Here is a 25461-nt window from a genome sequence, read left to right on the forward strand (position 1 = left end):
CAGAGGGCTCTGACATAGGATGAACCAGCAGATCACACACAGGGAGAGAGGACTTTAATGTGTGCAACAGACAATAGTGTGTTTTGCTCCTATTTATTTGCTGTGTACTCAAGGCATGAGTCAGGGCTAGTGCACGTCCCCCAATCCCAAGGACAAGCTACATCATCATGGGAAAACTGTAAGGGTTGACAGTGCCAGGGGAAAGGCCCACATGTTCTGTTCTGACTTCTAGAAAGTCCCCCTGCCCTCAGACTTGGGAGGACTTTGCCTCCCATCCAGGGTTTCGGGTACAGCAATGTGAGACAGAGAATAAGATGAGTTGGTGCTGGGTGAAGACAGAGCTGTTCTGCATGGCTACTGGGCCCTGGCTGTGACTATGGGGCGCGTGTTACTAGGCCAAGGGCTGCGGTCTGAGGAGGTGTGCCTCAGTAGGCGTGGTTGGCGACGTAGAGTGACCGTGCTGCTGCTCCACCATCTCCACTGCCTTCGTACCTGCCCTGGGCTGCAAGCCCGTTCATCTGCAAAAGAGACCGGGGACAGGTAAGCAGGCTGAGCCAGACCACAGGCGTGGAACCCTGCCCACGTGTTTGGGATCTCTGGGTGGAACACACAATCTCTCCCCAGCCATCACCTCTAGCTCCCTACCTCCGCCCGCTTGATAAACTCCTCAGTAGCAGCCCCAGCGTTGTCCCTTTGTCCTCTCCAGGCATTGAGGGCAGATGCCTGCAGGGCACGTCCATAGGAGAAGGTGAGGGCCCAGGGCCGGGGAAGTGGGCAGCGATTGATAGCATTGAGGTTGAGGGATGCCTCCTCTTCGCTCTGACCCCCGGACAGGAACGTCACTCCTGGAGAAGACAAACTGACTGGTCACTCTGTTTTCTCCAGGGCAAAGGATCCCTGCGCCTCAGAAAAACCTGAAGTCAGACCTGGAATGATAGGAGCAATTCTGTACCTGGGACGGCTGGGGGCACAGTACGACGCAGGGCAGTGACAGTAGCCATGGCGATCTCTTCCGGGCTATACTTGATGGGACAGGCATGGCCAGGGGTTACCATGTTGGGCTTGAGCAGAGTCCCCTCCAGGTATACATGATGATCACTCAGGGCCTTGTACACAGCAGCGAGGACCTGAGGATCAGAGGTTTATGTGGGAGACTACAGGATGTGAGGGTCCCGTACAGGCTTATTCTCTGAAGCTCTAAGTGAGAGTGTGCCTGGATCTAAGCTGTAGAAATGGGGTCCAAGCACCCCTGATGGCTGTCCCTGGTCTGTCTGAGCTCAGCTGAACATTACCTTCTCTGTAACATACTGGCAACGTTTGAGGTCATGGTCTCCATCAGGCAGGATCTCAGGTTCCACAATAGGCACGATACCATTCTGCAAGCAAGAGAGGAGTAAACTGGGAGAAGCAGACGATGGGAATCGGAGAAAGCTATGTAAGCGTGCCTCCACCCACCCAAACTCCAGCACACACCTGCTGACAGATGCTGGCATAGCGGGCCAGCACATTGGCATTCTCCAGAATGGCCAGTGCTGAGGGTGTACGATCGCTGATCTTCAGTACACAGCGCCACTTGGCAAAATCAGCACCATCTTTCTTATACTGAGCACAGCGTTCCAAGAGCCCATCCAGCCCTGAAAACACAGTACCAGCTTCATCACCCTGCCCCTGTCTTGCCAACATTAACCATATCATACCTCTGTGGACTTCACAGCCACCCACCACATACCTTGAGTGGTGGTTTCCCCATCAGTCCCGGCTAGAGGCACTACACCCTTGTCAACCTGCAAGGAAAAGTAAATGGAGGGCTAGCCTTGCCACCCCTCCTACAGACACCAGTTTTCACACCCAGCTCCCACGCTGGGCCAGGGGCTATATACCTTGATGCCTACAAGAATGCCCTTATCCTGGATGGTCCGGACAAAGGGGACACCACTGTCATCTTTCTGGTAGAGTGTCTCATGGAAGAAGATAACGCCACCAATACACTTTTTCACACGGTCATCAGCGCTGAACAGGACCTGGCGGTACAGCCGGCGATTCTCTTCAGTGTTCTCTACCCCAATTTGGCTCAGCCTTTTAGCCATGCTTCCTAAAAGCAAGCAAAGGGAGACAGCCTTGTTCTTTGGCTGGAACTCCTTGGCAACCATTCCTCAACCCTGCCCACTGGCTCTCACTTACCTACGGACTCATCTGCAGCCAAAATGCCTTTTCCTGGGGCCACAATCCGTAAGGCAATATCAGACAACTCCTTCTTCTGCTCAACAGAAAGGGCTGGGTACGAGTGGGGCATGGTGACAGCTGTCCGGGATGGAAACAGGATAGAAAAGCTAGACCCCAACTACTAATTCCTCTGCTTCCCCTCCTGACCAAACAGGCCAAATGTCCTGCTCAGCACGGGGCCGGGAGCTGAACAGCAGTCCTTGGCCTGAGTCCTGGGCATCAAAGTGGCACCAATCTCTTTGACAGCTAACAGGGTTAGGGCCCTAGTTCCCACATCTCCTTTTGTCCCTGGTGGGCACCCTTCCCAGCTCCAGTAGAGATGCAGGATGGGGGATGGGGAGGTGGCAAGCCTGAAGCTATAGGTCTTCCTGGAAACTGCTGCCCAGTTGAGAATGCCAACCCTTCTTTCACGGCCCCTGGCCCCTTCCTGAGGGAGACATAAGACCTGCCTTTCCTGCTTTCCCTTTCTTTTCTTCTAAAGGGCCCCTAAGAAAAAAAACAAAAACACATTTTCCCAAGATTTGTGAATAAGACATTTAATCCACATGATCCTCACATCTAGAGGAAGGCAGGAGACAGGGTAAAGAGAAGCGGTGGTACAGATACCAGACCGGCCTCTTCTGTTCCATACTGAAAACCTGACTGCCTATGCTACTGCCTACTCCGCATAGCTATGGTGGAGATCGGGCCCAGAGCACTGCAAGTATGGCAGGATGGGGCCAACAGGCTGGCTAGATTTACATGAGAGGACAGGAAAGAGACACCATCAGGTCATCTCCAGCACCCAGGAGCATTCCCCAGTGTGCAAGGAGGTACAGGAAATAGGGAGGGCTGGCTCCCCACAGCTCAGACACCTAGGGGATACAGAGGCAAAGGATTAAGGTTGAGCAAGTGGAGTGGGAAAGAGGGAGCCTTGAGGGAAGGTGGGCCTGGTGATGGTGATGCAGACTAACCAGTCCTGATGCTCTTCCTGGGCCCATAGCCTACACCTGGGGACTAGCCAAGAAGGAGCAGAAATGGACTGAGATTAAAATGCCCTGGATGGGCTGGGTGGTGGTGGCGCATGTCTTTAATCCCTTGGAAGGCAGAGGCAGGCAGATCTCTGTGAGTTTGAGGCCAGCCTGGTCTACAGAGCTAGTTCCAGGACAGTCAGGGCTGTTACACAGAGAAACCCTGTCTTGAAAAATCAAAAAAGAAAGAAGAAGAGTAAGAAGAAGAAGAAAAAAAGCCTTGGATGAGAGAGGCTAACCTAGTGAAAAAGTCCTGGAGGCTGAGTAAGAACGACTTGGAACTGGAAAAGCCGAGTTCTAGTTAGGAGAACTAGGAAAAAAAGGGGTTAGCAGGGTTTTCCTGAGCCACAGGGTTTCAAGCATACAGAAAGCAGAGATGTGAGGCTAGACGAAGTTGAAAAGGTGGACCAGGGCCCCAGGGAGCAAAGCAAGGACAGCAGCGAAGAGTCAAGGAAAAGAAACAGGGATGCTGAGCATCTCTGCCTCGCCTGCGACCTTACCTGTACCAGTCAGCGGCAGGAGACACAGGTACAGCTCACTTCGGGTCTGGTTAGCAACAGACTGTAGCTCAGTCCGAATTGGAGTAAATAAGGCAGCGGATGCCGCAGAGCTACGTGACTCCTTGGGGGCGGGACAGACACCTCCCGCACTGGCCCCGCCCTCTCCCCAGGACTGGTCTGGGGTAAGGCCACGCCTTCAGAGGTGGAGCAGTGAGGTGGAATGACTCCTCCGCAGGTCCCCCAAGGTTGTTAAAGAGGATGCCCCTCCCACATCGCGGGCCCCCCACCCCCCCACCCCCGGCCGCCAGAACCCTAGAGGAATGAGATGGACCTTGTGTTTGTCTCTGCCGCGAATCCATGTTTTGCTGTGCTAGGCGTTATGCTGAATGTTGGGGATTAAGCCCCGTCTAGAGAAGAGTCGTGGAAACAATCAGCAGGTGGGAGGTGGCACGGATGCCCATCTACCAGGGTGCCCCAGTTCAAGGCATGGAATAATGAAATTGAGTTCCTGTTCTCTGGCCCACATTTACCAGTGCCTACCCCCTGGGGGTTGGGGAAAGCAAATGAATGGAGTCTTTTCTGTTCCCCTTAGGCAGGAATCCAGGGAACAGGCAGTCCATGGCCCATTATTTGTGGAAGCAAGAGACTCAAGCAAAGAAAAGCAGACAGCCCTGGCTTTAGCCTCAAGAGGAGGTGGTGAGGGTGTTAAGGGTGCCCAGACTGGAGGGCTGAGCTGCCTCCCTGACTTCATCTGCCCACTCCTACCTCAAAAATAAGATACAGTGGACTTAAGGAGTACATTAAATATACTTTATTTAAATAGCATAAAACATAGTTGGCTCTATCCCAGTTGGTCCTATTACTGGGGGTAAGGGACCCTGAAGGGAAAAGGAACGAAGTGGAGTCCAGCTTTCGGTTTCTTTGACAGGTTGTCAGCGCTATTCTCAAACTCCTGAGAGTAAACCATCCTCCTGCCTCAGCCTCTGGAGCAGCCGGAAGTACAGGTGCACAGCACTAGCCCACTCTTTCAGCTCATTAGCTCAGAAACTCCAGCAATCCTTGCAGCTCCCTGCAGCTCTTCACTACTTCGGGGACAGACAGCAGAGTCTGGGAAGAGGCAAAGAAAGCGTCTGTGGATCACAGTGCTGAGGCCAAAGCTCTGGCCCGTGAGGTGGAAAGAAACCCACTGAAGAGCTGTGCTCCTCAGTACTCCTGAGGCCAGGTCCTGGTACCTCCCTCATTTTTACCTCGTAGATATGCTGAATGGTGTCATCAAGTTTCTTTAACTCAGTGTCAGAGCGCCGAAGGTTCTCCTCAAGGATGTTCCTCTAAAATGCAAACAGGCTTCATAAACCCTACACATAAAGCCCACAGCTAGAGAAGACACAGGCAATATGGCGGGCGCTTGCTTGTGGTGGAGGAACAGTCCCTTACGTGGCTCTGGTACTTGACCATCAGCTTTGCTTTTTCATTTTTCATCTCGAGGAACATGACCCTCAGCTTGTCCACCTATAAATATGTCCAGATTAATAGGGGCACAGCCTGGTGCCCCCATTAGGTGCCCAGATCCTCTTGTTAACCCTGAATTACTTCCTGTGAGAGAGACACTTTCTCCTGGATCCAGTTAGTAGCTATCGGCTGACAGCTGGGGTCTAGCTGGCCCTCCAGGGCTTCCTGGAGCACTTTATTCTCTGTCTCTGCATGCCGCAGTGAATGTGTGAGCTCGGTCACCTCCTTCCTGAGACTCTGGGAACAAGAGCAGAGGTAACCCAACAGCACCCAGGGCCTTTCTCTCCCTATCCCATTAGGCGGGAGAAGCACAGGCCTCACACAACGTCACAAGACACATACTATGAGCTCACTACTCTTGTCTATCTGCCCGAGGATCTTCTCGCTCTGCTTCTGTATCAGCTCCTGGAGCTCCTTTTCATTCTGTGAAGAAAAAGAGAGGAGAGAAAGCACTGAGGAAAGGCTACCTTCTTTTACAGTCCTTGCCAGACGGCAGGATAGCATCCCTGAGCTGTGCTCAGCCCTGGGGACTAGTTCATCCGTCCACTTTTTCTTCAGGACCAAGAAGCATGGCAGGCACATCTTGGTTTCAGTTCTGCTTCAGTTCTAGGCTTCCCTGCTGGGTCTGCTTGAACGTGACAGGTCAGCCAAAGTCTCAGATATCAAATGTCTGGCCCCAAAAGGGCAAAACTAGGGCAGTAGCTGGAAAAGCCCCACTACCTAGATTCCTAGAGAGTGGCTCCCAGTGGGCCAGTGGAGCCGCCCCAGTTCTTCGTCGCCCCACTTTAAGGTCCCTCCGTCACCTTGTAGCACAAGCACAAGGTCTGGTTCAGCTTCTCTATGTCTGCTTCCTTTGCCTTCTGGGCTTCCTGGTGCTCTTCTTCTTGGTCCTGCAGTCTGGTCTGCAGTTCACAGCTACGGAAGGGAAGTCGGCATCATTCTTGCTCCCCACCATGTGCGCGAGGGCTGTCTTATCGCCCCATCATTAACACCACTCACATTTTCCTCTGCAGGGCCCCAACGGCTTCTTCTCTAGACTCTTGCAGCAGAGAACACAGGCTCTGAAGCTCCAGTAACGTAGTACTCATCTCTGCCAGGCTCTTCTCCAGGTCTGGGGTCTCTAAAAGAGAAAGTCCTAGATAGAGGTGCAGCCCTTCTGCCTAGGATGGGGTACACAACCACTGTTTCCACAACTTCATGTTCCCCACCCACAGGGTTTCAGTATCCGGAACATTACAGATCCCAGAAGACAGAAATAAAACAAGCCCAAGTAGAATTGAGGTTTTTAGAGCAAAGCACTTCTCTCTGCTTTTGACTCTGCTCATCACTACCACACTTGGAGAAAGGAGGCATGGTCCCTGGAGCCCGTCCTAACCTGTAGGCTGGGGGGACATGGCCGATGCTACTCGGGTGAAAGCACTCTTATCACTTCCAAGCAATGGCACGGGAACCGGTTCTGGCTCTAAAGCAAAAATAAAGCAGGAATGTTCAGCAACCTAGAAATTCAAGGCCACCCTGAGCTACATGAGACCTTGTCTCTAAAAAACAAATAAACAACAAAAAATATGGAGCATAGAGAGGGTCTCTCTGGTGACCCAACCAGGGGATTGCAGCAGTGGACATGATCAGATAAGTCTAGTGGTGTGCATCTTTGCCAGGTGAATCCCAAGGTCTTCACCTTCATCTGCCACTGCTGTCAGGGTGTTTTCTGAAATGGTACTGTCATTGAGTAGAGGGTGTTCCTGGGCTGGAGCACAGCCTGTGCTGGGTAGAATGACCTCTGATTCAGCCTAAGGACAAAGGAGAAAAACAAAATCAGCTGTTGAGTTGTATCTAGGGTGATTTCCTGAGCTCTGAGAGGCTCCTACCCGTCCAGAGCGAGCTTCCACTCCACCTTCCAAAGGTCCTACCTTCAGCTTCTCATAGTGCCTTTCCCCGAACATGCTAAAGCAACATTTAGAATGAAAATCAAAACCTTACATCTTTTAGCTCCGACTGTCCCTTCACTTGTATATGGGGGAGGAAGGCCTGCCCTCATTCTTCCTGTGACTCTCACCCCCACGACGTGAGCAGCGCTGTCATTACTTCACCACCGGTGTCCTCGCTCCCTTTTAAAAATGTTTTTATTGCTACTTATGTGTGTATATGTGTGTCTGTCTGTATGAGTGAGGACAGATGGATGTCGGAGCCCTGGAGCTGGAGTTACAGGCAGTTATGAACTGCCAGGTGTGGTGCTGGGATTGAATCCAGGTCCTATGAGGTCTAAACCATCTCTCCAGGCCTGGCATCATTTACTTTCAAATACAGCAGGTACTTCCCAGCTCTACTTACCGGGCCTGTTTGATATTGATGACCAGGCACTCAGGAAACTTTTTCTCTTGGATCATGACCTTGGATTATGACCTTCCTTCACAGAGAGGCCTTTCCTCAACTCACAGTCTTTCCTTAACTCTTGGCCCTCACATACCTACCTGGGGTTCAGTCCTTGGCTCTTTGACTCTGCTTCCACCCCAAGTGCTTTACTTCTAGAACCCTACAAAACCCCCACTTCAGACCGTCATTCCCACACAGATGACTCTTCAATTCCTTTCACTTAACTGGATCTTTTCCTCCAGTCTCCGTGCCCAAAGAAAACCACTGATGATCTACCAGAATGTCCCACACTAAAAACGAGCGTGTATAAAGCTAAGTTCACTATTTTCTCTATTTCACGCTCATCACTCTTCTAGATCCTAACAGGCAGCAGACTGTAGCCTGCTAAGGGCTCTCAGTGCTTCCAGACACACGCTTTCCCCTCAGTACTGTCAGTGGCTACTCCTGAGCTGCAAGGCAAAGCTGAATAATTGAATCAGAGCCAGATGGTCCACAGGCTGAACACTTGTGATATACGATATGGTCCCTGGATGGGAAAAGTACACCAGGTCCAGTTCTAGACACCAGGGTCACTTTCTGATTATTTTATGACCACTGGTCACTATTCTGCTTCTACATCCACCACCAAGTTCAGTTACTTCTAAATCCTATATTTTTCATTTTCCCTCTTTTGATGTGTGTTTGTGTGGTGTGCATGTATGTATGTATGTATTTATGTGTGTGTGTCTCTTCACATGTATGTGTGTACACCTAAAATTGATGTCAGGAATATTTTTGTTTTGTTTTTTTCAAGACAGGGTTTCTCTGTGTAACAGCTCTGGTTGCCCTGGAACTCTCTGTAGACCAGGCTGGTCTCGAACTCACAGAGATCTGCCTGCCTCTGCCTCCTGAGTGCTGGGATTAAAGGCGTGCACCATCAATGACCAATGATTTTTATGTATGTATTTATCTATTGTGATTTTGAGGCAGGGGCTCTCTACATAGCCCTGGATCACTGGATTAAAGGTGCGTGCCACCGCCACCCAGCTGTGTATAACTTTCTACATATAGGGTTTTGTTTTGGTTTGTTTTTTTGTTTTTCGAGACAGGGTTTCTCTGTAGCTTTGGAGCCTGTCCTGAAACTAGCTCTTGCAGGCCAGGCTGGCCTCAAACTCACAGAGTTCCATCTCCCTCTGCTTCCAGAGTGCTGCGATTAAGGCGTGTGCCACCACTGCCCAGCTTCTACATATAGTTTTTGTGTTGCCTTTGGCTGATGGGCTTTCCTGAATGCCTACCCTTCCCTATAAACTTCTAAACATTGACAGCCAAGGTCAGTAACTTGCTTTGAGAAGACATCCTAACTCTCAAAGGTAAAAATGACCAATCACGTCAGATCATAATCTTAAGTCACAACGGCAACTTTATATCTGTCTGTCTTCCCTGCAATTCACTGCAGAACTTCTAACATTTTATGTGTTCAGCCCCCAGTTGGAGAAGAGGATCTTGATTGTACCTCTAACTGTTGAATAAACTAATTAATGCTAAATGTTGAATAATATCAATCACTTCTCCACATACAGTGAAGAAGTCGAAAAAGCAAGGCTAAATTTCTTTTTTTTTGCTCTCTCTCTTTTTTTGTTTTTTCAAGATAAGAGTTTCTCAGCTGTCAGTGGTGGCGCACGCCTTTAATCCCTGCACTGAGGAGACAGAAGATCTATGAGTTCGAGGTCAGCCTGGTCTACAGAGGAAATTCTAAGACAGTCTCCAAAGCTACACAGAGAAGAAATAAAAAACAAACAAACAAACAAACAAATAACAGAGTTTCTCTGTGTAGCCCTGGCTGTCCTGGAACTCACTCTGTAGACCAGGCTGGCCTTGAACTCAGAGATCCACCTGCCTATCCCCTCAGGAGACACCACTGCCTAACTAAATTTCCTTCTTTAAACACCAATAAGCATAAAATAATAATAATAATAATAATAATAATAATAATAATAATAATAATACAAGTGCCTAAGGACAGCAAGTGTGTCAGGAGCACAGGAAGACACCATGGAGAGTTTTCATAGAAAAGAAGAAAGCATTTCAAACTGGAAACAGAAGAGAGTAGCTATGGGTATGGACTATCTGGAGCAGGCGTGAACGGAAATGAGATGTGTGGTGTACAAGCAGCCTACCTGGACCAAAAGGCTTGGAAACTGGAAGGCAGAAGGTGTAAGTGACAGGCTAGAGAGGTCCTGAAGATGACTTAGAATCATTGATGGTCACAGAATGAAGCAAGACTGAAGAAGTCTGCTATACCGGTAGGAGAGATGGTTCAGCAGTTAAGAATGCTTTCTGAAGCTGGGCGGCACTTGGAGACAGAGGCAGGTGGATCTCTGTGAGTTCGAGTCCACCCTGGTCTACAGAATGAGTTCCAGGACAGTGTCCAAAGCTACAGAAAAACCCTGGCTCGGAAAAAAAAAAAAAAAAAAAAAAAAAAAAAAAAAAAAAAAAAAAAAGAATGCTTTCTGAGCTGGAGGCAGAGGCAGGCTGATCTCTGTGAGTTCAGGGCTAGCCTGGTCTACAGAGCGGGTTCCAGGACAGCCAGGGATACATAAAGAAACCCTGTCTCTAAAAATAACAAACAAACCAAAAGAACACTTCCTGTTGGGGCTGGAGAGATGGCTCAGCGATTAAGAGCATTGCCTGCTCCTCCAAAAGTCCTGAGTTCAATTATCAGCAACCACATGGTGGCTCACAACCATCTGTAATGAGGTCTGGTGCCCTCTTCTGGCGTGCAGGCATACATGCAGAGAGAATATTGTATACATAATAAATAAATAAATATTTTAAAAAAAAAAAAAAGAACACTTCCTGCTCCCATTGAGGACCCTGGATCAGTTCCCAGCACCCACATGGGCATTTCACCATAGCTGGTAACTCCAGTTCCTGGGAATCCAACGCCCTCTCTGGTCTCCACAGCACCTACACACACGTAGCATATAGTGTACTCACCTAGTGTACACACATAATCATAAGTAAAAACATAGGAGAATCTTTTTTAAAAAGGTCTGTTCTACTTAAGAAAGATGTAACTGGTGGACTGGGGAATAGGAATAAGCTCAGTGTGGACCGTTTGACAACACTCAGTAGTAGAGTGCTGTCTGATGTGTGCGGCCCCAAGGCCACTTCTTAGAACTAAACATGAAAAAGAAAAGAGAAAAAGATACAATGGCAGGGAAGAAAACCCACTGTCTTGCCTTGTTCTCCTTTAGCTTTGCCTGTAAGAAGAGGCTGAGACTCTGTAGCTGCTGGGTCAGCAACCTCAGCTCTTGAGAATGCTGGGATGTCTTCTCCAGGGCCTGTTTCTCATGCCTTGCTGTAGTGCTGGCCAGCTCAGCCCTGAAATTCAGGACCCCAAAGGTGAGCAAAGACCAGACACTGACTCTGAGCGCTTCTCCCAGATCCTCTTTTTCTCGGAGAGAGAGACTTAACACTCCCATGGTTCTCTTCAGGGAGACTTTGGCTTCTGGAAGCATGGGTGGGAAAAAGCATCGTGGAAACACAAAAAGGCAGCGGGTTCTTACTTCAGGTTCTGCACAGTGTCCCTGAGAGTCTCGCATTGCAGGCTGCGCTCCCGCAGCACTTCTAGTGTGCCTCTCAGCTGACACTCGATCTGGCCCAGCTCCAGGTGAGCAACTTGACTCTCTTGGTCTGCAAACTGGACAGATAGATGGGAGAAGGAAGGAGAGGAAGGGATAGAAGGAAGAAAGGATGGAGAAAGGGAGGGAAGTAGGGAAGGAGGAAGGAAAAAGAGAAGGATAGAAAGAAGAAAGGGAGGAAGAAGAAAGAGGGAAGGATGGAGGAAAGGAGGGAAGGAGATAGAAAAGGAGGAGAGGGAACTTTAGAGCGTAGACAGGGGCTTTCTCCAGTCCAGTCTTGAACTTCACTTCAACCCCAGCAGGCAAGAGTCACACCCCTGAGGTTTACTCACCCCTTCTCCAAGCAGAACTGCTTACCTCCAGGGTCTCCTTCAGATCCTGCACCTCCTTGGCCAGCACAGCCCGCTGATGCTGCAGCTGTGCTTGCGTGTGTTGTAGTTCCATTTCCTTCTTTTGCCATCTGCCAACAGACCACCTATTAGATCCCATTCAGGCCTTTATGCTGGGCCTCTTGCCACAATCACCTGTTAGGACTCACTGAGCAGTCTGCTCCTTGTTGCTCTGGGTAAGCTGACACAGCAGCTCATCCTTCGTGGCCAGGTCCTGCACACAGTGGGTATGCTGACTCTGCAGTTCTTTCAGCTGGCTCTCTGTGCTAGTCAGACTCTGCAGCTGAGCCTGGAGCTCTAGATCAAAAGTATCCTAATGATACCATGGGAGCCTAAGTCAGGACCCCACTACCACCACCACCACCACACACAGTCTTGTCCCAAATCATGTGCTCCATCAACACCTCCCTACTCTTCTGCCACACGACAAGCAGGCCAACTGTTTATACACACCTGCACACACAAGTGCACACACACTCACACACGCACCTGTGGTAAGGTGACTATTTTCCAACTTCAGCTGTTCTATTTGGTCTTTATAATCCTCTAGATGGGCAGAGACTTGTTCAAGTTTCTTTGAAACCTAGAAAAGACAGTTTCCTTCCTATAGCTCCTCCTGAGGCAAGAACTGCAGGACTCAGTGCAGCTTTTCCTTACAGATAACAGCGAAAACTTCCAGAACAGCAACACTGCAGAAAATGAAGTTGATCCCCGGGAACAAGTAGAGACAAGAAAATTACAGAAGCGAAGGCACTGGGATCAAAGGAAACAACTGAGCTCCTGATGTCTTAAAGCCAAACAAAGTGAAAGCAGGGCCTAAGTAGCCCCACCCCAAGTTACCTGCTTCTTTTCCTCGACTGCAGCATCCCGCTCCTGAAGGGCCTGCCGGCTCTTGATTGTGAGCTTCTCTGTGAGTCCTCGAGCCCGACTCAGCAAAGCTGCCCATGTCCCATACTACCAAAGTAATTAGATCAGTAGAGCACACTCAAGGATGGAAAACTGAAGTGGTTGTGATGGCCCCAAATACTCACATCCAGGTGGACTGATGTCCAGTCCTGCTGCAAGGCAGAAGTCAGACTCACTGTCTGCTGAGCCAGCTCCTCCTGCTCTGTGTGAAGCTCTGTCTGGAAAGCAACGATTATGGAGGCAGCTAAGTGGGAGAATGGAACCATCTTGTCGGTGTCATCAAGAGCCCCAAGAACAGAAGATGCCCTAAGATTACCAGTTGAGTTGGGAGTAGTGGCACACATCTTTAATCCCAGCACTCAGGAGGCAGAGATAGGCAGACCTCTGTGGGTTCAATGCCAGCCCGGTCTACATAGCAATTTCTCAACTATACAGTGAGAGCCTATCTCAGAAAAAAAGGAAAAGACAATTACCAGCTGGGTCTGGGCCTCCTGTAGAAGGCCTCTGAACGTCCGCATTGATGTCAAATCCTGTTCCAGTTGGCTGATGCGCTGGCTGGCATGTGTGCGGAAAGCCTCCAGTACTGCCTCTGCCTGTTGAGGGCAAAGGTCACAAGGACTCAGTGTGTAAAAAGAAAACAGCACAGACAGCCATAAACACAGATACCCCGGCAGCTCTTTTTTTGTTATTTTTGTTTTGTTTTGCTTTGTTTTTCGAGACAGGGTTTCTCTGTAGCTTTGGAGCCTGTCCTGGAACTAGCTCTTGTAGACCAGGCTGGCCTCGGACTCACAGAGATCTTCCTGCCTCTGCTTCCCGAGTGCTGGGATTAAAGGCGTGCGCCACCACCGCCCAGCACCCCAGCAGCTCTTAACTCCCCAGGTCAGGCAGTTTTACGTCTAGTCACTCCCACAGAACCTTGAAGTGGAGCCCTGCATCCAAGCAGGGTCTGGCCACCTTACCGCATCTTTGCCTTTCAGGGCCATTTCCTCTCTGTGCCTCGCCTCCTCCCTTTCTGTTCTGAGGCTCTGGAGCTTTGCCCTCAGCTTCTTCAGGACATGAGAGCAGGAGGAAATCAGGGTGTCTGCACGCTGAGACTACAGAAGAAGAACGGATACTATGTCTTGTGCCTTCTTCTTGACTTAAGGTCAACTTCATGATGCTTACCTCCTGACTCACTGTCATCCTGTCTTCTGTCATGTGTGTCAGGGACAAGTGCAGCAAGGATATCAGCTCTCTAGAGACTAGCAGCCATGATTGCTGTGGAAAAGAAGGCAGCAAGGTTATATCAAATGTAGTCATTAAGCAAGAGGGACATTGTAGGAAAAAAGCCATTGACTGTCCCCAACTCCAAGTTCCAAATAGTGAGACATCCCTGACAAAGGTCTGGGATGTTCCCTTCACTGCCACAGCTACGTATCACCATCCACTAACCACCCAGGACCCACCATTTATCTTCACAAGGGCCCCCAGTGGCATAAGCTCAACCAACACTTACCATGACGTTCCTGGCTTGCAGCAGGGCCTGTCTAATCTCTTTGCTGTCCTGAAGAAGTTTAGGTGTCTTAGTGACCTAGCCACAGAAATAATGGCACTTTTTAGATGGATAACATACACCAGCAGCCTCTAATGCTCCCTTATGCCAGTGACTTTCATATAAGATGAGAAATCAGGCTCACAATCAGATGAAGGCAAGTGACAAAAAAATCTAGAAGGGGCTGGAGATAATGGCAAAGTGCTTGCCTTGCAAATAGAAGGGCCTAAGTTTGACTACTCGGGTCCATGTAAAAGGCCGAGTGTGGGGCTTAGAGAGATGGCTCAGTGGTTGAAAGCACCTTCTGTGCTCTTCTTATGTTCTACGCTTCTTCCAGAAGACACAGGTTCAGTCCTTAGGACCAGCACTGAAATCAGGTGGCTCAAAACTGCCTGTAACTCCAGACCTAGGAGACCAGATCTCTGGTCTACAAGTGTCTGGCCTCTGCAGATATTGTAGACATATGGTGTACCGTACATACACTCAAGCACACACACATACACATAAATGATGAGTGAAACTTATTTTTTAAAGCCGGATGCAAGTCAGGCGATAGTGGTGCCTCTTTTAAATCTTTCCGCTGTGTTGTGTACATGAGGCAAGTGTGCTCTACCCTAAGTTATGTATCTCCACTCTGAAAGCAGGTAGCTTTTTAGTGGAAAAAAGGCTATGGAAGGTGGGTTGAAGGGTACAGGGAAGGAGGGAGACTGGGAGAAAGGTCAGGAAAGATCAATCAACAAAAACATTGTTTGAAAATGTTATAATGAAGAAGGAAGCCAGGTGGTGGTGGCACATACCTTTAATTCCAGCACTCAGGAGGCAGAGGTGGGCAGAGCTCTGAATTTAAGGCCAAACTAGTATACAGAGCAAGTTCCAGGACAGCCAGGGCTACACAGAGAAGAAACCCTGTGTCTAAAAAAAAAGCCATAATAAAACCAATGTATCTTAACTAAAATATAAAATAAAATAAACCAGAGGCCAGAAAGATGGATAGACAATTAAGAAGATAGGGATAGGGAGGGGTTCAGTCTCTAACACCCACTTAGAGCTTATAACCAATCATCTGGGCATCTGGCACCCTCTTTTGACCTCCATGGGCACCAGATGCACATGTGGTACATACATTCAGGCAAAACATACACATAAATTTTTTTTCTTTAATTAAAAATAGCAGCTAGAGAAATGGCTCAGCAGTTACACATTCTGGCTGCTTCTCTAGAGGATCCAGGTTTCATTTCCAGCACCCACATTGCGACTCATAATTGTCTATAACTGTAGTTCCAGAGGATCAGATGCCCTCTTCTGGCCTCTTCAGGCACCAGGCACACAAAGACAAAACCCACACATTAAAAAGAAAAAAAAAAATCATTACACTATTACAAGTTTACACACGCCACCATGCCAGCTTTTTAACCCGTCTCCTGGGGATGGAGGGCAGATCTTCAGGCATGCTCCCATGCACTTCACCAACTGACTGCTCTCGAACTTCCTCCTTGCAGGGCGAGCAAATGAACTTAGGCCATCTATGCTAGGCACCTGCTCTATGACAGGGCTATATCCCAGCCCTATTTAAATCATTTCTATTTTCTTTTCTTAATTTTTACTTACATGTATATGTGTGTGTACCTATGTGTGTCTGTGCACATGGGTGCAGATACCCAGAGGTCAGAGATATCAGATTTCCCTGGAGCTAGAATTACAGGTGGTTGTGAGTTGCCAGATGTAAATTCTGGGAACAGAACTCTGGTACTCTGAAAGAGCAGAATATGCCCTCAACCACCAAGTCATCTCCAATCCCTATTTTCTTACTTTAGTTGTCTACTTTCTTATGGTAGAAAAAAATCTTAGCAAGAAGCTAGACTTGGTAGCAAACAGACTGTAATCCTAGCCCTAGGAAGGAGGAGGCAGGATGGTCACGAGTTTGCTGCCACTTGGGTTACAAAGCAATACCGTGTTCAAAAAAGAGTGGGAGTTTTCATTAGCACCCAAAGGAAGACATTATAAAGGCACTGCAGAAGCAGCAGTGCTGAGTCACTGAGCACTGCAGTCTGGCTTTCAGCAGGCGGTCACATTACCCTTGGGTCTCTGCCGTTTACAGCCCCCTTTCCCAGCAAAGCGATCTATCTACGCCATTGTGCAGAAAGGCACAGAGAAACCCCCAAGTCCTGGACAGGACCACACACACTGCTCAGAGCTGGGCAGTCAGGCAGGTGATGAGATTAATGTGAGGAGGCAGCCAAGCGGCAAGGACATGCATGGTGATGGCAAATGGCTGAGGGGATGCCATTTCCTTTCTCTGGTTCTGCTTCAGTGGCCTCCCAAAGGACCTGGCAGCTCCAGAGGAAAAGGATAGAAGGCAGATCTGAGGACATGAAATGAGGCCAAGGACAAGGAAAAAGATACAAAGAAATTTCAAGAAAGAAATCGGTCAGCTACAGAAACAAGGATCCCATGGTTTCTGGGTCTGGGGGGAAAGGTAAAGTTAACAGTACTTGCAAGTGAAGGGAGGGTTTGGGGGCACCATCTCTTCCAAGCATCAATCACTATAGTTACTACAGCCACATCCTGGCATTTTCTATTCTTTCCACAACACTATTCTCTTTCTTCCTAAGTGTGATGTCACAGCTAGCTTCGTCTAGAACAGTGCTCTTTATCACTATTTTACAGCAACAACAAAACCAAAACAAAACAAAACACAGGGTCTTGGGGCTGGAGAGATGGCTCAGTGGTTAAGAGCATTGCCTGCTCTTCCAAGGGTCCTGAGTTCAATTCCCAGCAACCACATGGTGGCTCACAACCATCTGTAATGAGGTAAGGTGCCCTCTTCTGGCCTTCAGGCACACATGCAGTCAGAATATTGTATACATAATAAATAAATAAATATTAAAAAAAAAAAAAAACACAGGGTCTTGCATAGCCCAGACTGGCCCTTAGCTCAAGGGCAGCTGAGGCAGACCTTCAACTCCTTATCCTCCTAGTCTTCCTAGTTCCACTTCCCAAGTGCTGGATTTACAGGTACACACAATTATGTCCTGCTAGAACAGAGGTCTTTAAATTACTTTCCTCTTATCCCAGGAACCACATCAGACAGCTCACAACCACCTGTAACTCCAGCTCCAAGAGAATCCTCTAGCATATGATATATATATATATATATATATATATATATATATATTCCCCTTAAGGTTTATTTTTCATGTGCAGGTACCCTTGGAGGTGTATATATATATCTTAAGAGAAATAATTTCCTCTCATACCTAAATACCTCCTGTTTTTTTGTTGTTTTTCTGGCTACAATTTTTTCAGTGCCTTTTTACATATGTGTGTGTGCATATGTGCAGGTCAGAGGACAACTGGCAGCAGCTGGTTCTGTCTGCCAATGGATCCTGGGGATCAAATGCAGGTCATCAGGCTTGTTGCAAGCACCTTTACCCTCCAGCCATTTCAATAGTCCTTTTCTGGCTTTTTTTTTTTTTTTTTTTTTTTAAAGAAAAAGCCATCTCTCCAGACCCCTTCTCTCAACTCTGTGTGTGTGTGTGTGTGTGTGTGTGGTTTTTCAAAACATGGTTTCTCTGTGTAACAGCCTTGGCTGTCCAGGAACTTTCTCTGTAGCCCAGGCTCTAGAACTCAAGAGATATACCTGCCTCTATGGATCTGGGTGCTAGAATTAAGGACTGAAGATATGTACCACCATGCCCGGCCACCTCTCAATTTCTGAGAGTGTTTCACCCTGAAGTCCAGCCTGGCCTGGAACTCATTAAACAGATTAGGTTGCTCTCAAACTTGTGTCAAACCTGGCTCTTCCTCCTGAGTGCTTGGACTGTTCACCGCCATGCCAGATAGGGTCCCTGTGCTCCCTCATGTCATTCATGACATTATCCATTCCAGCAACACCAAAATCCTTCTGCTAAATAATAGGCCTACCTAAGGCATGTAATCCAAGACTAAGAACTCTTTTGGGGACATATGCCAAAAATCTTAGTGAGCTTTCATCAGAAATGTTTAATAAGGGGCTGGCAAGATAGCCATGCAATCCTGTCAACTCGAGTCCTATCCCCAGAACAAAAACAATGGATGAAGAGAATAAAAGATAGCCTCTGGCCTCCAGGTGCTGTGTCTTGTACCTGTCTGTCCATCCGTCTGTCCGTCTGTCTATCTGTCTTGTTTCTCTCTCTCTCTCTCTCTCTCTCTCTCTCTCTCTCTCTCTCTCTCTCTCTCTCTGTCTCTCTCTCTCACACACACACACTTAATTAGCTGGGCATGATGACACAAGCTTGACCATATCCCATCACCTAGGAGACTAGATCACCATGGGTTCTAGGACATTCTGGGTTACAGTGCCACCTTGCCTCAAAAACACCAAAAGAAAAAGTTGGTTGAGCTTGGTGGTACATGCTTTTAATTCCAGCACTCTGGAGCAGAGGAAAACAGATCTCTGTGAGTTCTAGGCCAACCAGAGCTAATGATAGATACTGTTTAAAACTTTTCTTGCACCGGGCAGTGGTGGCGCATGCCTTTAATCCCAGCACTCGGGAGGCAGAGGCAGGCAGATCTCTGCGTACGAGGCCAGCCTGGTCTACAAGAGCTAGTTCTAGTTCCAGGACAGGCTCTAGAAACTACAGGGAAACCCTGTCTCGAAAAACAAAACAAACAAACAAACAAACAAACAAAAAAAACAAAAAACCTTTTCTTGCTTTGGGCTAAAGATACTGCTCTGGACTTTCCCAGAACACAGAGGTCCTGGGTTCAATTCTGAGCACCATAGAAATAAGTAACTCTGGCAGGGTGGCAGTGGCGCATGCCTTTAATCCCAGCACTTGGGAGGCAGAGGCAGGTGGATCTCTGTGAGTCCTGGTCAACAAAGCTAGTTCCAGGACAGGCTCCAAAGCTACAGACAGACTGTCTTGAAAAAAAAGGAAAGAAATAAGTAACTCTGTTTACTTGTCCTGCCTTGGGAAAGTCTGGATGCACCAAGTACAGTAAGTACCAAAAGCGTATAGGTATGTCAGACTTTTTTTTTGTTTTTGTTTTTTGTCTTTTGAGACTGGGTTTTTCTATAGCTTTGGAGCCTGTTCTGGAACTAGCTCTTGTAGACCAGGCTGGCTTCGAACTCACAGAGATCCACCTGCCTCTGCCTCCTGAGTGCTGGGATTAAAGACGTGTGCCACCACTGCCCGGCTTTTTTTTTTTTTTATTATTATTATTTTTAAACCAAGACAGGGTTTTTGTATATAGCCCTGGCTAACCTGGAACTTGCTCTGTGGACCATGCTGGCTTCAAACTCAGAGATCAGCTGACTGTTGGAATTAAAGGTATGTGCCACCACCATCTGACAATCTTTAACTTTTTTTAATGTTTTTTCTTTTCTTTTCTTTTTTTTTAAAGAAGAAATTTTTATTTATTTATTTATTTATTTATTTATTATGCATACAATATTCTGTCTGTGTGTATGTCTGCAGGCCAGAAGAGGGCAGCAGACCTCACTTACAGATGGTTGTAAGCCACCATGTGGTTGCCGGGAATTGAACTCAGGACCTTTGGAAGAGCAGGCAATGTTCTTAACCACTGAGCCGTCTCTCCAGCCCCTTTTTAATGTTTTTTCAAGATAAGTTTTCTCTGTGTAACCTTGGCTGTTCTGAAACTCACTCTGTAGACCAACCTGGCCTCAAATTCATGGAGATTCATCTGCCTCTGCGTCCCAAGTGCTGGAATTAAAAATGTGGACCACCACTGTCCAGCCTTCAACTTAAAAAATAAATAAACAAAATAAAAAAACAGGCTAGGGGCCTGGAGAGATGGCTCAGATATTAAGAGCACTGGCTGCTCTTCCAGAGGTCCTGAGTTCAATTCCCAGCAACCACATGGTGGCTCACAACCATCTGTACTGAGATCTGGCGCCCTCCTCTGGCGTGCAGGCATACATTGAGGCAAGAATGTTGTATACATAATAAATAAATAAATCTTAAAAAAAAAAAAAAAAAAAAAACAGGCTAGCCCCAAACTCTATGGCCCAGGCTAGCCTTGAATTTTAGGTCATTTTTAGGTCATTTTGCCTTAGCCTCTCAAAACTTGGTATTATATGCATGTACCACCATTCCTGGCTCAAGTTCTCAGTTTTTGCACATAGTCTAAGACTGACTGAGTCTGTGGCTAAGGCATCCTTTTTCCCCTCTGGCAGCTTCTCAGCTTACTTTCTTTTTTTTTTTTTTTTTTTTTTGTTTTTGTTTTTGTTTTTCGAGACAGGGTTTCCCTGTAGTTTCTAGAGTCTGTCCTGGAACTAGCTCTTGTAGACCAGGCTGGCCTCGAACGCAGAGATCTGCCTGCCTCTGCCTCCCGAGTGCTGGGATTAAAGGTGTGCGCCACCACCACCCGGCCCTCAGCTTACTTTCTAAGGCAGAGGGCCCACTGGGATCCTCCGAGCTCTCAGTCAGAAGCTCGTACCTCACTCGGAGAGCTGTCAGTCTGTGTGCTACCGTCTTGAGAGTCCCGGTGAGGGAGAGGGAGCTGCCTCTTCCAGGCTTGAAGCTGGTGGGAAAGAACTTCCAGCATAGCAAGGGAGTTCAACAGGTTCTCTTCCAGGTCGTGTCGGGACAAGGCAGTCAGATCCAGAGGACCGCAGCTACCCCAGGAAAGCAGAAAAGAGGACAGGAAGGAGAGAGATGTGAGTGGCAGCTCTAGGGATCAGCGCTCCAGAGGCGCAGGTCTGGAGGGGACACTTACCCCAAGAGGAGGCGCTCTGTCTCTGAAGCACTGTGCTTGGTGCCTGCTTCTGCTGGTGCTGGAGGAGTAAAAGAAGTTCCCACAGAACAGGTGGAGAGGGGTGTATTGCCAATGGCTGCATCCTGAAGCACAGCGGGGAAGGATAACCTCTGGCGGAGATTCTGTAGCATGACTGATGTATTCACACCATTTTCTAGCCAGGCCAGTGGGGACATCCAAGTCTCTGAATCTAAGCCAGGAATCCTACTAGCATCTTCTGTAGTTGGGCCTGGAGCTTCCTGGGTTCCCATTTCTACTAGACTCGATGTCAGAGATACAGATGGGACATCTGCATTTGTAGCCAGTGCTTGATGTCCCGATTCAACCCCCTCAGGGAATGTGGGAATGCTTGTTTCCTGTATAACTCTGTACTCAACAGTTTCCTCCCCTGGGTCTACGTGATCAACGGGTAAATCTTCAGTCAAGGCCACAGAGAAAGTCAAGACATTTTCAGAAGGTACTAAGTGCTCAGGTGCAGCTTCAGGGTTAACGCCTTGCGGGTTTTCTTCAAAGCAGTGGAACTGCTCAGAACAGGGTTCTGGTGGATATTCTGGGAGGTGAGATGGAGGGTCCTGAGATGCAGGTTGCTCAGGCCTAATAGAAACAACTTCTGTAAAGCTGTCTTCCATACAGGGCGCCACCTCTTTCTCCACCAGATCCTCCAGCCCTGAAGACTCATTTAGAGAGCTGCTGTTTTTCTCTGCTCTGGTATCTAAGAGAGCCTCAAGCATCAGGTCTTGCTGCTGCCCTAGTGGGAAGGGTAGAAGAACCATGGTCTCAATTAGACTTTCATCCATTGGTTCTACTACAAAGTCATCCATTGTGTCTGCTGCTTTCTCTGATGTACCAAGAGGAAAGGTGCTCTCGGGAGGTGGGTCAGACTCACGCTGACAAGCTTCTGTGGACTCTGAAGGCTGACTGACCTGTTCTGAAGGGCAGTTGTTCTCAGGACTGATAAAATCCACTGGAGATAAGTTGCTGTTCCTTTCCTGCCAGAACAAAAACAGTTGTCTAAGGCAACCAATTTAGTCTTCAACATATGACCGTGGGTACATCATGATATCCAAACTCAGAAAAAGCAAGGAGTCCTCGTTATCTCTTCTGAGGTAAGAAGCTAGCCAATCCTGGCCGGTTACTATGCAGAACCAACAAAGGGAAAGAAAACTAGGAAGCCACTTGGACCCTTAATGCATCCCACATATAAATGAGGATCCAGCTGTTAGCATAAACAGACCTAGCATATCTGTTCATATCAGCGGAAGATTTTAGCTCGAATATGACTTTGCCATATCTTTTTCTAATTCCAACCTATATCTAAGAGCTACAGTAGGGAGGGCTAGAACAGGGGGCGCCATGTTTCAAGGGCTGTCAGAATCTAGAGTTACTAGACACAGAATAGATAAAGTGTTTTGTTTTGTTTTGTTTTTGAGACGGGTTTCTCTGTAACTTTGCTGCCTGTCCTAGAACTTGCTCTCTAGAACAGGCTGGCCTCGAACTCACAGAGATCTGCCAGCCTCTGCCTCCACCACCTGGCAAGATAAAGTTAATGAAATAGGGCTGGAGGTACACAGTTCAGTAATAGTGTTTGCCTAGCAAGCACAAGGACCGAGGTTCAATACCCAGCACCATGAAATAAAATAACAAAGTCATGGTCCAAGGGGTGGGGGTGGAGAGTAAACTTTCATGTTTCAAAAGAATAAGAAGCTTCATGCTTCCCATTAAGATATGGATTGGATAGCAATTCTTCAGGTCGATTTCCCCAGGCAAGTAAGTTCTTCAAAATGCCTTTAGAGAACCCTAGGGGTGCTGGGTAGTGGTGGTGTATGCCTTTAATCCCAGCACTTGGGAGGCAGAGGCAGGCGGATCTCTGAATCCCAGGACAAGCTAATCTACAGAGTTGAGTAGCAGGACTACACAGAGAAATTCTGTCTCAAACAACAGCGACAAAAATAATAGAAAAGACTTGACAAAAATACAGCTCGGTAAAGGTAATTACACAAGGTAATACTTAAAGTACTGGACCCAGGAAAATTCTGACTACTTCATAGGATACTGTCTCACTCTCCATAAATGAGCTTCATAAATGAGCCAGTGTAAGTATTTCTCGGGAATTTGGTAGAGGTCAAACCAACAGCTAAATAGAGATGCGGGTACTCAGTGGATTCGTTTTAACTACCCCAGGGCACCTCTCTGTTGGCCTGAATAGCTGTAAATGGATGTCACGGAAGTAGAAGGCTTCATTATCGCTATTAATTACGTTCCAGCCCTGGCCCTCTGTTCCTCTGAGCACTCGGCCTGGGCAAACAGCCCAGTTGAGAAGCTACCTAGGCGAATCTCACCTTCAGCTCCAGCTTGCGCAGGTATGGGGTCAACGAGGAGAACATCGGCGGCCTTTTCTCTGAATTGGTGAGGGCTCCGGGCTGCAGTTTCAGCTCTCGGAGAGGAGTTCTCATAGCTGGTTTTCCCTGAGAGAGAAAGCGAGTGTGAGGAAACGTGGCTCAGGCAAGCGCGCCCCTCCTCTCTCCGGGAAATGTTTTCCCCGCAACCGCCGGGCCGCGGGGCCAACAAAGCGTCCCGCTGCCCGGCTCCGATGGGACCGGAGTTCACCGGCCTCGGCACCGCCGGCGCCCCGCCCTGGTACTGCCCTCTCCGCGGGCGTTCTCTCCTCACCGGTTGGGGCGAAGGCGACAAGCAGAGATTCAGTGTCTTAACCCTCCACATCTTCAATTTGATCACTTTTCTGGCTAAGTCGACTTAGTCACATTGACCCGCCGACTCAATTTGAACCCGATACGCGCTTCCGGATTGGCTGTGGGACCGCAGTACGTCGCGGTGGGCGGGACCTGCGTACGTCACGCCCCCAGGTCGCTACGCACTTAGTCTAACGCCTCTTCTTAGGCTACCGGCATCAGGGTTGCGTGTCCTCTGGTCAGGACACCGTGGGCAGCTGGAAAGTCAAGGCATCTTGTTTCAGTAGCTCTTTTCTCTCAGTTACCGAGTGAGCTGTACTTCACGCAGGGTTGGGCTGTCCAGGTGTAGATGCCAGATCCATAGGTGCCGGAGAGAGTCCCTAAGGGCCCCACTTCGGCCTTCAGGTAAATGCCTCTTAAGAATTTCTGGGCCTTTCTTATATCTAACCTTAGAGCCTGCAACAAGATTACTAGAATAACAGCGGACATGTACTGTACACTTATGATGACCGTGGCACTGTTTTCAAGTGCTTACTATATTATTAACTCATTCATTTTATACATAAGAAATTGAGTCAAAGATAATATAATTTGCACAACATCCCACGAACACAGGCTTCTGTCTACTGAATCCCTCTGTAGTTAAACAGGGTCTCACTATGCAGCCTTGGCTGGTGTGGAGCTCAAACTCAAGAGATGTGCCTGCCTCTGCTTCCTGAGTGCTTGAATTAAAAGTAGGTGGCATTGGGCCTGGCAGTGGTAGCACTTCTTTAATCCCGGCACTTGAGGAGGCAGAGGCAGGTGGATCTCTGTTGAGTTCAAGGCCAGCCTGGTCTACAAGAGCTAGTTCCAGGACAGCTAGGACTGTTACACAGAGAAACCCTGTCTCAAACAAAACAAAAAAGTAGGTGGCATATTAGCTGGAATTTATTAATCCATTTTTTATTAATAACTCACGTTTTCTTGAGATTGAACCTCAATACATAGCACAAGCTGGCCTCAAATTTGCTTCTGCCTCCAAAGCAAATTTTTTGTTTATCTTGTATAAGTGTCTTGCTATATAGCTTAGGCTGGCCCTGAACTCCCCATCATCCTGTCTCAACCTTCCAATTGGCTGGGACCACAAAGCCTAAAAAAGGTGAGAGTATTCAAATTAATCATTGATGGCACCATGTTGAAGCAGGGTTTTGCCAGCCTCTTAACTAGCTCCAGTCCTGCCTCAGCCTCTTGAGTGCTGAGAAGTCTTAATTTGTGGAGAGAAGGAAGCAAATCAAGAGGAGCTTTTGGTTTTTTTTTAAAAACAAGGTTTCTTTGTGACAGCCCTAGCTGTCCTGGAAACAGGTTGGCCTTGAACTCAGAGATCTACCTGCCTCTACCTCCCAAGTGCTGGGATTAAAAGCATATGGCACCACTACCTGACTTCTCTCTCTCTGAGACAGGGTCTCTCTGTGTAACTCTTTGTAAACCAGGCTGGCCTTGAACTCCCAGAGCTCTGCCTGCCTCTGGCTCAGCACTTACGTCTTTGTTCCATATGCATGCCTGGTGCTATTGGAGTTTACAAAAGGGTGCTGGAGCTAGAGTTACAAGAGGTTATAAACTGCCTGGTGTGGGTACTGGGAACCAAACTCACATCCTTTGAAAGAGTAGCAAGCACTGAGCCATGGAGGTACATTTTTTATATGGTCAAAACATTTTTTTTATAGCATTTGGATTTCCATCTAAAGGTTTGAGACAGACCCTTATGCAAACAAATTGGCCTCAAATTCAGTATGAGCCCAGGCTAGCTTGACCTTCAAGTTTCCTCCTGCCTCCAACCCCTGGATGCTGAAATTACAGGTATGTGCCACCACATCTGGTCTTTTAAGGTTTCTTTTTCTATCTTTTATTCTTTTTTTTTCTTTTTGATAAAGGTTTTCTCTTGTTATAGTCTTGGCTGTCCTGAAACTCA

At 47.9% G+C, this 25461-nt stretch overlaps 2 protein-coding genes across 3 annotated transcripts; both read right to left on the minus strand.

Annotated features, from left to right (window-relative positions):
- Nucleotides 1-76: 76 nt before the first annotated feature.
- Nucleotides 77-3866, minus strand: Aldoc (aldolase, fructose-bisphosphate C). The gene is made up of 9 exons (XM_038327314.1): nt 3734-3866; nt 2182-2301; nt 1881-2092; nt 1730-1784; nt 1474-1634; nt 1293-1376; nt 953-1127; nt 646-845; nt 77-518 (listed from the first exon to the last, which is right to left on the minus strand). Exons 2-9 carry the CDS (start codon nt 2291-2293, stop codon nt 426-428), a joined length of 1092 nt encoding a protein of 363 aa, XP_038183242.1. The 5' UTR covers nt 2294-2301; nt 3734-3866; the 3' UTR covers nt 77-425.
- A 712-nt stretch (nt 3867-4578) lies between these two features.
- Nucleotides 4579-24658, minus strand: Spag5 (sperm associated antigen 5). 2 transcript variants are annotated; one of them, XM_038327025.1, is made up of 24 exons: nt 23494-24658; nt 23163-23288; nt 20785-21812; nt 20506-20683; nt 14029-14103; nt 13698-13790; nt 13493-13627; nt 13007-13126; nt 12659-12751; nt 12468-12581; nt 12117-12210; nt 11777-11924; nt 11596-11698; nt 11164-11297; nt 10837-10978; nt 6921-7032; nt 6618-6704; nt 6242-6362; nt 6046-6157; nt 5585-5665; nt 5324-5479; nt 5168-5242; nt 4981-5061; nt 4579-4840 (listed from the first exon to the last, which is right to left on the minus strand). In XM_038327025.1, exons 1-24 carry the CDS (start codon nt 23542-23544, stop codon nt 4769-4771), a joined length of 3531 nt encoding a protein of 1176 aa, XP_038182953.1. In that variant the 5' UTR covers nt 23545-24658; the 3' UTR covers nt 4579-4768. The 2 variants fall into 2 exon arrangements, with proteins under 2 accessions (XP_038182953.1, XP_038182954.1); XM_038327026.1 differs by lacking the exon at nt 23494-24658 and having other exon boundaries at nt 20785-21571; nt 21747-21812; nt 23163-23219.
- Between the last annotated feature and the right edge of the window lie 803 nt (nt 24659-25461).

This window comes from Arvicola amphibius, chromosome 4 (genome assembly GCF_903992535.2).
Source record: "Arvicola amphibius chromosome 4, mArvAmp1.2, whole genome shotgun sequence".
Lineage (NCBI taxonomy): Eukaryota > Metazoa > Chordata > Mammalia > Rodentia > Cricetidae > Arvicola > Arvicola amphibius.